Below are 12,965 nucleotides of genomic sequence, written 5' to 3'. Positions count from 1 at the left end.
CCTTCAGCTGGTAATTTCCCCCGCTTCACTGCTGGGCGCTCTGAGTGCTGATGCAGGGGAAAAGTCCAGATTGCTTCTGAAAACCGATGAAAGAGAGTTTTAGTATGAGAGAGGAGGAGGATTTATGCTCAATTTCATTAAGATTTTGGCTGAAGGAGGAGCACTGCAGGTCCATCAGGAGCTTATCTGGCACCAGAACCCGGTTCTGTTCAACTGGCTGCTTTTGGTTGTGGTTTTATATTGGTGTCTGATAAATATGGCAGCTTGTGGACTCGGCCAAACCACCGTGATGGTCAGAGGGACCAGATTAAAGACGGCTGACCCAACAGAGGAGCAGTTTGCAGAAGTTCTGGTTCTGAACAGACACTCATGAACTCTGGGAGATCTTTCAGTCAGGGTTCAGAGCAGGTCACAGTACCGAGACTGCACTTTTAATGGTTCTTAATGATGGTTACTCCAATTTTAGCAAGACTTCACTGGCTTCCTGTGCACTACCGTATACGTTTTAAAATTTTATTGTTTGTTTTTAAGGCGCTGAATGGCTTAGCACCACCTTACATATCCAAGTTACTCACTCCTTATGTGCCGGGCAGGACTCTCCGTTCAGGTGACCTACACCTACTACAGGTTCCCCGTCAACGCTGCAAAACCCGTGGTGAACGAGCTTTTTCTGTCTGCGCTCCGAAACTCTGGAATGATCTCCTGCTGAATATCAGACTATCCTCCTCCATTGGGGTTTTTAAGTCTCACTTAAAGACTTACTGTTATTCCCTTGCTTTTGCTGCCTAGCTATTTTATCTAGGTTTATTTACACTGTTCTTTTACTGGTTTTATTGACTTCTCTTGGTTGGTTCTTTGTGCTGTGCTCTAGTTGTTTTATTCTTTTATATTATTCTTTTAACCTTGTATGTTTTTACCCCTGTACAGCACTTTGGTCAGCTCACATACTGTTTTTAAATGTGCTTTATCAAATAAATGGAATGAATGGAATGGTTTTTAAGCTTGTGACGGGGGGATGCTGTCATTCTTTTGATGTTAGATTTGTCTGCGGCCTTTGACACGGTCGATCATGACATTCTTTTGGATCGGCTACAACATTGGGCGGGAATTACCGGTGCAGCCCTACAATGGCTACGCTCCTACTTATCCGACAGGAGTTTTGTGTCAGTGTAGGTGAAACCTCCTCAACCTGGGCGGGACTCAAGTGGGGTTTGCCACAGGGCTCTGTACTGGATCCACATCTTTTTGCCGTCTACCCAATACCGTGGGCGGATCTTCTTCGGCGGTTTGGCATGCGTTTTCATTTTTATGTTGACGATTGTCAGATCTACCTCCCCCTTCAGCGGGGGGGTCGATGGATCAATATCAAAGCTTGTAGATGCCTTAAGCTGGGCGGACACGAGTCATGCGCTCACACTGTAGGACCCAGTTCTCGGACGCGACCTGACTGCTCACACTGTACGTCTGGTAGCGGCACATCTGACCTAAAAAATATGCTAAAAATAGCAGTTTTTACACAACACGTCACACTTTTTTGTGTTGTTTTGCCTGTTGTCCATCGGGAGTGCTGCAGGGGGACACACAGGGATTTATGACGGTTGGATGAGGAAAATGAAATAAAGAAAGTAAATCTGTGTTTTATGATCAGTTTAATTTGACACGAACACGACAAACACGCTTTCTTGACAATCCTCGTCATTGTGTGTAAAAAAGAAAAAGTTTAGAAATAAAAACGAACAACGTGTGTTATTAGGGAAATAGCAACTGAGCGGTGTTGATGCATGATTGCGCATGCGCCATGAGCGATTCTGGTACTTTTTGGGTCGCAGCCGCTCACTGCGCCGCTTCAACTCTCACATCAAACACGCCAGAAGTCCGTGCGAGCTCACGATTGCTGATCGATAGCTGGTCACGTGGTGTTAATCGCCTCTCGTAACCCCCTGTACACTACACGGCGCTCAGCGCAAAACTCGCCCCGATCTCGTGGATTCTCGCACGAGTGGAAAATCGGCTCAAAAAAGTGAAAAAGTCGCACAGTGTACGCCCGGCACCCCTTAGTGGATGTGCGCTCCTGGATGGCTACAAACGTTTTACATCTGAATGACGCTAAGACTGAAGTAATTGTACTTAGCCCTGGCATATCTACACGCCCACGCGATGCTGTGAATCTGGGCCCTTTAGCATCTAACATGAAGACCACTAGGGATGGGTACCTTTGACATCTGAATCGATTCGGTACTAATTCCCGGTACCTACGAATCGATACCGGTACTTAACGGTACCACATTTCTATACTTTTTAGTGTTTAATATTTTAATTCTCTTTTGTAATTAAATATATATTTTTCTCAATATATAACCATATTTGATAAATATCACAATAAATAACATACAACTGTTTGTATTTTAACATCGTCCTTGTAGTTTTATAAGCTGATAATTAAACTGAAGCAAACATCTTTACTGTGAACTAAATTTACTGTGTATCTTCATTCATTTTGCCGTCTTTTTTCATTTGATTTTTCCTACTGGGAAGCTAGAATTTCCGAGGAGAAAGCGAACGCACCATTAGCTGATAACAATGGTGGCAATGGAAGCTAACATATCAAGCTAACGTTATCTTTAACAGTTTATTTAACTGCTGCAGCAGATTAAAACGATGATGCCTCACACTTAAATCATTGTCGCTGGTTTCATCTTCACCCAATCACCCGTCGCATTTAGTAAAGTGAAGCCAAACTTTAGAGCGCGTTCATGTTCTTCTAGTCTGGATTTCGGAGTTCCGAGGAGAAGCGAACGCACCATTAGTGAAACGGAAGCTAACAAATCAAGCTAACGTTATCTTAAACATTTTATTTACCTACCGGAGCAGATTAAGATGAGGATGTCTCACTTAGATCGTTGTCTCTGGTTTCATCATCACCCAGTTACCCATCACATTTAGTGAAGTGGACCCAAGCTTTAGTGTGCGTTCTTTCTACCATGCTGCTCTGTTGACAACTCGCTCGCAGCGACCGACGACATAATGCTCTTGCGCATGCGCAGCTGTCTAGGCAAGTTCTCGTTGTGAAGGACGGGTACCGAAACGAGGCACCGTTTCAAATGAAGTGAATCGGTGCTCGGTCGGTACTGTGGAATTCGGTTGGTACCTTAAAAAGTACAGAATTCGGTGCGCATCCCTAAAGACCACCATCCAAAATTTGGGAGTACAACTGGACTCAGCCCTTAAATTCGACATGCAAATCAACCAGGTTGTGCGATCGTGTTTTTTTAACTTATGCCGACTAGCCAGAATTAAGCCCCTGCTGTCCAGAGTACATCTAGAGACTGTCACACGTGCTTTTGTTCTTTCAAGGCTCGACTACTGCAGTGCACTGTATGCCGGCCTTAGTCAGGGTGCGGTAGCACGCTTGCAGTTAGTACAAAACTCAGCCGCTAGGTTCGTGACAGGCACTAGGCGCAGGGAACATATCACCCCTGTGTTGGCATCCCTTCACTGGCTGCCTGTGCAATACAGGACAAAATTCAAGGTCTTGGTACCGGCATACAAGGCCTTACAAGGAACGGCTCCAGCATATCTTGGCAACCTTTTGCATAGACATGCCCCCTCGCGGGCCCTTCGCTCAGCCGGCAGGGAGCTGTTGATGGTTCCACGCACTAAGCGCAGGTCACGGGGGGACCGTGCGTTCTCGGTGTTGGCACCTGCACTTTGGAACCAGTTGCCTTTGGTGGTGCGTCAGTCACCCTCATTGGGGGTTTTTAAGACTCGCCTCAAGACCTTTTTTTTTTTTAATCGAGGCATTCCAGGATTAGCAAATTTTACCCGGTTTCGATGCCCCGGCCTCTTAATCTTTTTCAGGATTTAATGTTTTGTTTTTACTCTCCTTTCTTAATTTTTTTATGTTGGTTTTACGATTGTTATATTTTATTCTGATGGTTTTATGTTTTTATTGTGTTGTGTTCAGCACCTTGGGCGCAGAAGGGGCTTTACTATAAGTAAATAACTGAAATGAAATGAAACAGTTAAAACAGAAAAATAAAAAACGGGTCATAATAGTTTCTGATAATCTGATGAGAGTTTAGCAGAGAGGTAAAGATAAACATGGCCATGAGAGCGGGTCTGTACAGAACCAGGTTCACCAGGACGGGTTTCAGAACACGACCCTGTTAATGTTTATTAATAAAAAACGGAGCAAAGGCCAACAGCTGTACAGCTTTATTTTACGCATTTGTTCATTTTTCTTTACAAACAAAAGCTTTATCTGCATTTTTCATTCAAAGAATGAAAGAAAATGATTTCCTGATGGTCTCGGTTTCTGCTGGCGAGTGAATTAAAGCAAATTTAAAACTATTATTGAATTTGAGATGCAGGATTTATGCTGCTTTTATGTTTTTTAAATCATTTTAAGTAAATAAAACTGCTGGTATGAAAAAGCTCTAATATCCAGTTCTAACCGGTTCTGTTTAGACTCGATACAAGTCTGGCTCATCCCTTGAGTTATGTCGAAGTTACATCCAGTATCTCACTCACCACATTCACACAAATGGCTCAATCTTTGTGCAGCTTACCCAAAAATAAAGCGGTTTCTACTGAAAATAAGAATTTTGTGTTCGACTATTCCCCAGCAGCTACAACCTGGTACGGGCCCGGGTGGCACAAATAAAAAATATTCATCAGCAAATGTTCTGAAACCGTCTGAAAACCCAGGAAGGCCTGGCTGCTGACAAGGAGGGTTGAAAGAGAGATGAGGACTGGATCATGGGTTCTAAACTGAATCAGGAGCTCTTGACTGGATCAGGAGCTCTGGACTGGATCAGGAGCTCTGGACTGGATCAAGGAACACGTTACTCCGCAGCTGTCTGACAGCACCTCTGCTGCTCCACTTCCACCTGAACAGGTGCCGCCATTGTCCTGAGATGACCGGACCGACGGAGCTCGTGGTCGTGCTGCTGCCCAGCAGGACCTCCAAACCTCATTTCCCTCTGGATGCGACGCAGACGTCCTCAACAGTCTTAATTTACAGCCAAGCGGAGCAGCGGCAGCAGGTGGGAACATATTTTACCTTTCACACACAAACACCTGCACTGATGTACAAAAGATTTACCGCCAACATGGAAACAATCAGCGGCGTTTTAATATTCTGGAGCGGCGCCGCGTGGCTGAGGCAGTTCATTAAAACTCCACGTTATAAACATAGTTGACTGGAGACAAATTCAGGACACGAGTCTGAACACACAGCAGAGGTAATGGAGCTTTGAGGGCAGAGCCGAGGAGTCCCCAGAGACGGAACCAGAATCACTCTTCTGTCAGATCAGAACCTGCAGTCTGCAGGGGACGGCTGGCCCTTCTTCTCCTGAGACTTCCCGTTCGTTTCAGCTTTAATCTTGTTGTGGTTGACCAGGATGGAAACCAATGAACACTAAATAAAAAATATCAATCTTTCATCGGGCTTCTGTCGTCGTCCATCTTTGTCTCGTCTTTTATTAGTGATGAAGATGCAGATCAGTTTTAGTCATCGCTTTAGTCTTTTTTCAAGTTATTTCATTTTCATTTCAGTTTCATCCACAAAATTATGTTTATGAAAAAATGAACAAAACAATGTTAGCACCATGGATGCAATTTGGGGGGGGGGGGGGGGCGACAGGGGGGACATGTCCCCCCCACTTTTTCCAAAGTCAAGTTTTGACCCCTGCACTTTTTACAATAAAAACATTACTTTATATTAAAGAGCAAGTCACCCCCTACCAGAGTATTACTCCACGCCCACTTCCTGTTTGAAAAATGCAACAAATGCTGTTGCCTAGCAGACCGAGAGGGCGGAGCCACTAACAAATACACACACACACACACGACATTGTGACATCATATGGTACTAGCTTACGTTCTAGGGTACCTCTTAGCCAATAGCGATGGCAGATTTAAATTCAAATGCAGTGCAGAGTATTTACCTGACAACAGCACAACACTGACAGTTTTAGGCAGAATATTTAAATTTTAACTAAAATGCACTAAAGTGCAAAACTATTGACTACACGTGTCTGCAGCACGATTAGACACACATTTATATAGTTTATCAGCAAAAAAAGTTGATTTGGGGGACTTGCTCTTTAAATTGACACTGGTTGAGCTCTAGGACCAAGCTGAAGACAACCGTTTGTGTTGAAGCCTGGTTCCCATTAGAACGTAATGTAAAGATACCCCCAGGAAGAAAGTCCATTCCGATTCTGGCCTTCCTGGACAAGATGAGAGGCGGCAAAGAGCAACACAAGCCAAAATGTTTACATTTACCAGAAAAAATGAGTAAAATATTAAATCATGACAGAATTTAAAACCATTTCAGGTGGACGCTGGTTAAAGCATCACCTGATTTAACTAAACTGCTAAGTGGCCAGATTAACCTGCATAACTTACAGATTTTCACTGGAAAAACCTGAACTTTGTGGTTTTATAAAACTTTCCCTCAGAGCTCCTGGTCCTGGTCTGCATCAGCTGATGACGACAGTCAGATAAACTCATAACAAGGTGTCTCACACCCCATGTGTGTGTGTGTGTGTGTGTGTGTGTGTGTGTGTGTGTGTGTGTGTGTGTGTGTGTGTGTGTGTGTGTGTGTGTGTGTGGAGCATGACTCCAGATAATCGAATCACACGGACACGATAAAGAGACTTTGCTCTCCCCGTTTCCCACGATATCAAAGTTTCTGTTTCATGTGAAGTGAGCGGGGTTTTGTTGCATCATTAATTCACGGAGAAGTTCTAACAGCAGCTTTCATCCCGGTAACCCGCCGCATGTGAACTAAACATCAGCGTGAAGCAGAATCAGCCCAACGTGCAGCTGATTCACCGCACGGATCCTCCAGAGACGCCACGGCTCTTAGGGATTCAGAATTGTATGTGTGTGTGTGTGTGTGGGGGGGGGTTATCGGGTCACATGTGTCCTGTGAGATGAAGATGTGGATAATGTTGTGGACAGAGAGGCATCAGCCGGGCTCGGGAGATGAAAATCGCTCTGCCTGCCCTCCATAACGACTCATCGGAGCGGCAGCAATCCAGAGATGGAGCCGAGCTTCAGCCGGGCTGAGGAGGGGGGAGGGGGGAGTACGTGAGCGATGTGAGGGAAGAGCATCAGAGAGGGAGCGATGGGGGGTGGGGGGGTGGGGGGGGTCTCAGTCGTTGTTTAATGGCTCAAGCAAAGCACCCCCCACTCCCACCCCCTTTGGGACTGGTGGGTGATGAGGAGCGGGGATACCTCCAACCAGCTAAAGAAGAGAGGATTCCTCCGGTCTCCATGGAAACCGAGACCCTCTACTGGGAAGGTGAGAATTGTGTGTGTGTGTGTGGGGGGGGGGGGGGGGAAGCAAGGAGATGCAGCATTAAAACATGGGGTGGGGGGGGGGGGGGGGGGGGGGTGACACCAGCTATAATTTTAAATAACCCCCTCCAGTCTGCAGAGAAGCTTTTTGTCTCCCAGCAAAAGTGTGTGTGTGTGTGTGTGTGTGTGTGTGTGTGTGTGTGTGTGTGTGTGTGTGTGTGTGTGTGTGTGTGTGTGTGTGTGTGTGTGTGTGTGTGTGTGTGGCTGTAGGGAAATCTGAATTTGCTAATTCTCATCATTAATCTGATTTTTTAATCTCCGAGGTCGATCAGGGCAGAAAAAAATATCTAAACATTAATTTCACAATAAATCACACAAGCTTCAGGTAAAACACGAATTTATATCATATAATCAGATGATAATAAGATGAAAAATAAATCTAATATTTTGTGATCTGTCCAGATTCACCTGACAAACACAGACCACAAAGAGCAAACGTTCATTTCTAGAAAGAAGAAATAAAAGGGACACTTCTTGCTTGATTCACAAGATTTCTGTCCAGTAATGTGTTTTATCATCAGTAATCGGTAAACCTGAAAACAAAACAAAACAGAAAGATTTTTCTTTTTGGTTCATGAACCCAGCATCACTGAGCGCTAACTCACACTACCAGGTCCTCTGTCTGGACGCTTTCATCACAGAAACATGAATTTCAGGTTAAACAAAGATTTATTCTGTTCCTTGAGAAGAAACTGGGTCCTGAGCCTCGGTAACAGCAGATCAGAGATAAACCGTGAGACCGGTATCGGATCTCTGAACCAGAATTGGAGCATAACCTGCAGAAAGCTTCCTCTGTCTCCATCAGCAGGTGAGACGGGGCTGCAAGATGGATGATCCAACATCTTACCTGAGCTGGTTTTAAATGTTTTATGGTAATATTTTAAAAGTTGTTCCCATCTGGATTATATTTGTAGTTTACAGGTGAGACGGACTCCATTTTTATCCCTCTGGAGGCAAATGCAGCATAAAAGTTACTTTGTCTGTTTTCCTTTTAATCAAGCAAATCCAGCAGGCCCAACACCCACACACACACACCCACACACACCCTTATCTGGATGAACCCAGGTGAATGCGCTCATGGTGAGACTGATGGGAGCTTCGCCACCTGCAACCTGCTGATAATGAAGCTGTATTTCAGCCACCTAAAGGCAGCCATCTGTGCTGGGCTCTCCCTGCTATCTGCAGCGCAACACACACACACACACACACACACACACACACACACACACACACACACACACACACACACACACACACACACACACACACACACACACACACACACACACACACGCACACACACACACACGCACGCACGCGCACACACACACACACACACACACACCACTGCCCAGGGACCTCCCCATCACTACGTGACACTTTCATTAGAACACAGGTGGGACGTCGGTGGTGTCGTTAGCCTCAGATCCGCCGAACGCTCAGCAGAACCAGAACCAGCGATTTTAAACTTCACACTAAACGATCACTTACTACACCTGTTCTCATTCTCCTGATCCAGTCCAGAACTCCTGATCCAGCCCTCATCCCTTCCAGTTTTCCTTCCAACAGCCAAGCGCTCCGGTAACCTCTCCAACTGGTTCAGGATCAGCGGTTCTCCAGACCAGGAATTGGTCTTTGGGTTTTTGCTGACTTGGACTCCGTTTTGGTACCAAAACACTTCTAGAGGAACATTTTTGATTCTGATCTCTGAACCATTCAAACAGATAAAGTTCATAACTAAAGGGATGAGCCAGGCTTTTGTTACAGAATAAGGAGATACAAGCAGAAGCTCTTAATCCTGGTGACATGGACGTAATTTTCACTTTAGAAGTGGGGGGACATGGGGGGGGGGGGTCTTTACAGTATGCTCTAATGGGAAACCGGCTTCAACACAAACGGCTGTTTTCCGCTTGGTCCTAGAGCTCAACCAGTGTCAACTTAATACAGTGTAATATTGTTTTTGGATGGTAAAAAGTGCAGGGGTCCAACCTTGACTTTGGAAAAAGTGGGAGGGACATGTTCCCCCTGTCCCCCCCCCAAAATTACGTCCATGCCTGGTGATGATGTAAACCAACGGGAGACCCATGGAGAAAATAAATGAAAGGATGATCCTCACGTGGAAAAATGAATAAAATTCCAAAGGAATTCCTCATCTTTAGTCAGGATTCTGATCCCATCTCCTCTGTTATTTCCTGCATCTTCGCTATGGCTTCTAGAGGACATGAGCATTAGGCCGCTACTTCATAGATTCTGAAACGCTCGCCGTTTCCAGTCCACTGGGATTCACGGTTTTTTTTTATTTACATTTTTTCTCAGCAGAACCTCGACAGAAGCTGCAAACCCCGCAGAAAACCTCCAGTTGTTATAGCATCTGCTGCTGCAAGGACCTTGGTTTAAATGTGCTTCGTGTGCAGTAAAAACGCACCTGAACCAGTGGATGAGATGAAAACTCAAACAGAAATATTTGTGGTTTGTAAACGACACACGGATCAGCGAGGCCGGGACGTGTCGAGGAAACGAGGAAAATATTGGCAGACGTGTCGTAAAAGCTGAGAAGCAGAGCGGCTTGTCGCTGGAGGAGAGAAGAAACCATGACAACAACCCAAAGATTGGGGCCAACATTCAGAGAAGCAGCACAGCGGGGAGCCGGACCGGTCCTCGCGCCCAAAAACACCCAACAGGCATTAATAACGACTCAGAAAAGAAAGACACGAGAACATAATCCAGGTTTTCTGAGCATCAACCTGTTTAAAACTGAACCAGGGAGGGACAAAGATCCGGGTCTTCAACCAGACCAGAACCTAAACGGATTCAGAATTAAGCTTTCTGAGCCGCAAAATCAGGTTTTTGTCTTAAAAAAAATCAGACAGACGACGACTTGCTGTGAAAACTCAAGTCGCAGTTAGTTTATAGTTTTAAATACTTTTCATTTCTGGCAACAAATAAAGCCGACTAGAGAGGAGCAGCACCAGCGTGCAACAATTTCATCTCTATTTCTCCTCGTCTCCCAAAACATCTGATGAATCTCAAACATTTTCCAACAATGCATTCCACAAAGACATCCAGTGTTTGTCTCTCTCTCTCTCACACACACACACACACACACACACACACACACACACACACACACACACACACACACACACACACACACACACACACTGCGTGAGAGACGATGATGCTGCAGGATAACAGTTCAGCTCATTCAGAGCAGGAGACTAAAATGTTCCCTCCACAAAAGCACAAATAAAGTTACAGCAAGCTTTTATTTTGATATGCTATTTCCTCCTTCAGCAGCACACCAACAGCGTGTAAAGTCATCTAAAGACGGGTGAATTTAACAGTTAATTCTGTAAATAAGCTTACAACAACCTGCACAAAGGTCACCGTTTTCCGCTCCTGAGGCGGTGAGAAAGCACTTCCTGTTTGTGATCATGGACATAAAAAAAACTCATTTAAAAGTTGAAAGAGCAGAAAAATGGAGTCGGAGCTCCGGAACTCGTCATAATCCATCAGACTTTAAGAGGATTTCTGTCCTTGTTTCTGAAAAATGGTTCACATGAAATCCAATACAGATTTGGACTTCCAGCACCAGAGAGAGAATCTACTCCAACAAACATCTGACCTCACCAACAAAAGCTGGCAGTGAAGACTTTAACTCACTCAGTCACTCAGATCCAGAAACCCAAACAGCATCAAGTCAAAAGGAAAAGGACTAAACTTCAACCCCGACACCTTCAGATAGAAACTGGTCCATCCCCAGAGCAGAGCCACCAAAGAGAACCTGAGGTTCGGCGGAGGGTTTGGACCTGTTGCAACCACAAATACACACGAACACGTGGGACAACTGTCCATCTATGGATGAGGAGCTCTTCAGAGGACAAAAAGGTCCAGATCACAGGTCTGGATGAGTCCAGATGTTCTGCACTGTTCTCCAACTTTAATTAAGGTAAACTTAATCACTCTGAGAGCCTCATCAATACTAACGATACCTGCAACTGTTTCTGCAGTGTGGTGATGTCACAATGATCCAGCACATCTGCAGGAATCTGATCAATAAACTAAATCACAATAAGTCAGAATCAGTGATGCTTCCACACCTGCAGGCTGCAGGGTGACCCGTAGGTCCCACTGAGCAGCAGCTGCTTTTCAGCTGCAGAGGGGAGGAACTAGCTGCTCACAGATCAGAAAGTTACATCAGCATCCGTGACGCTCGTTTATAATGAGGTGGACTTGTCGGTGTTCTTCGGTTCCTCTGCGGGGGAAAAGCAGCAGAAACGACTCTGGCACAAAGATAACTGGCTGGGCATGAATAACTCACCCATCAGAGGAGAGAGAGGGCAGCGAATCGTTCCTACCTGCTGGAACCGATCACGGCTGGCTGCGTGTGATCACAGATGGTGAGGCATCCAGAACAGGGAACCGGGCCGGAACCACCTGGGTGGGAACCCACATGGCTGGGCTGCTGTCTCAGGAACAGGGAACGGAGGGGAGGTTCCCCTAATGACGCTGACGTACAATACTTAGAGATGGATTTATACATCAGACTCAATGAGAGGGTTTCTATGACTGCACAGATGCAGAAAAGTTCATATATTATGGGATGTCTCACTGGATGGTGCTACAACGTCACTGGTTTATTTCGGCATTGATGCTAAGAAGTTTGAACAGACTGGCTCTGATTGCTCTGCCTCCTAAAGTCACCAAGAAAAGGTGCAAAGCGAACTCTGCAGCACTGAAGCTGCAGCACAACCCAAGGGCTGAACGCGTGCGCGCGCGCGCGCGCGCAGGGACCGGACGGTGCAGCATCACTGCTCTGCCTCTTCTGCAGAGGCCCATGTGACAGATGGACGGAGTTCAAAGAGAAGGAAACACCACGAGGGCCCATCATCACCCATCTCCCTCTGCCTGACAACAAGCATTAAAGGCACACCGCCGCCACCTTCATCATCATCATCATCACTGAGCAGCTCTGCGTGAACCAGGAGCTTTCCCGCATCCACCGTCACGTTCAGCACACGCAACACCAGAAAACATCAGACTGAGCGCCGTGATGTCACGGAGGCAGGTGCGGTGACGCCGCGCGGAGCCCAGGCGACTCCACGCGCAGCCGCGCGGTCTCAGATGGGCTTTCCACTCACCTGTCTGCCCCTTTCCCAGCGTCTTCTCCAGCCGGTACGGTCCCACATAGTTGGCGTAGTGCCCGCTGTTGGTGTCCTTCCCCGACATGTTGGAAGCCCTTTCCACGTGTGAAGCGGCGCGTGAGACTCGTTGCGGGACGCGGTTCTGCAGCGAAAATTCCGCGGCGCAGTTGAGAGTTCGCCTCGCTCGGTGTTCCCGGTCGCTGCGGCTTTCCTGCCGTTGACCCGCGCGCGCGCGTGTGGACGTGACCGTGTGCGCGTGCTGGCGGTCCTCCCTCTTGGTTCCGGGCTCGGTTCGGCTCAGGCTGCGGTTCTGAACCCAGGTGACATGGTGCTGGAGCCGGAGGAGCGGTGCGCGGCAGCCCCGTTGGGTGTGATCTGATGATGGGACAGCATCTACTGCTGCTGCCGGTCCAGCTGCCTCCGACGGACCGAATCACAAGCTACACTCACTTC

The 12,965-nt window shown here is 46.5% G+C and overlaps 1 protein-coding gene across 10 annotated transcripts in view; it reads right to left on the bottom strand.

The window, feature by feature from the left end:
* The window catches only part of LOC107381556 (serine/threonine-protein kinase BRSK2), a 147,769-nt gene extending 135,025 nt beyond the window's left edge, over positions 1-12,744 (bottom strand). For 9 of the 10 annotated variants that reach the window (XM_070555113.1, XM_054731937.2, XM_054731939.2 and 6 more), the window contains exon 1: positions 12,510-12,744. In XM_070555113.1, coding sequence (XP_070411214.1) covers positions 12,510-12,597 — 88 coding nt within the window. In that variant the 5' untranslated portion in view covers positions 12,598-12,744. The remainder of the gene's footprint in view (positions 1-12,509) is intronic. The other variant, XM_070555116.1, reaches the window with a different exon arrangement.
* Between the last annotated feature and the right edge of the window lie 221 nt (positions 12,745-12,965).

Source organism: Nothobranchius furzeri, chromosome 9 (genome assembly GCF_043380555.1).
Source record: "Nothobranchius furzeri strain GRZ-AD chromosome 9, NfurGRZ-RIMD1, whole genome shotgun sequence".
Lineage (NCBI taxonomy): Eukaryota > Metazoa > Chordata > Actinopteri > Cyprinodontiformes > Nothobranchiidae > Nothobranchius > Nothobranchius furzeri.
The sequence above is the reverse complement of the archived record's forward strand: the minus strand, read 5'-3'. Positions and strand labels throughout refer to the sequence as shown.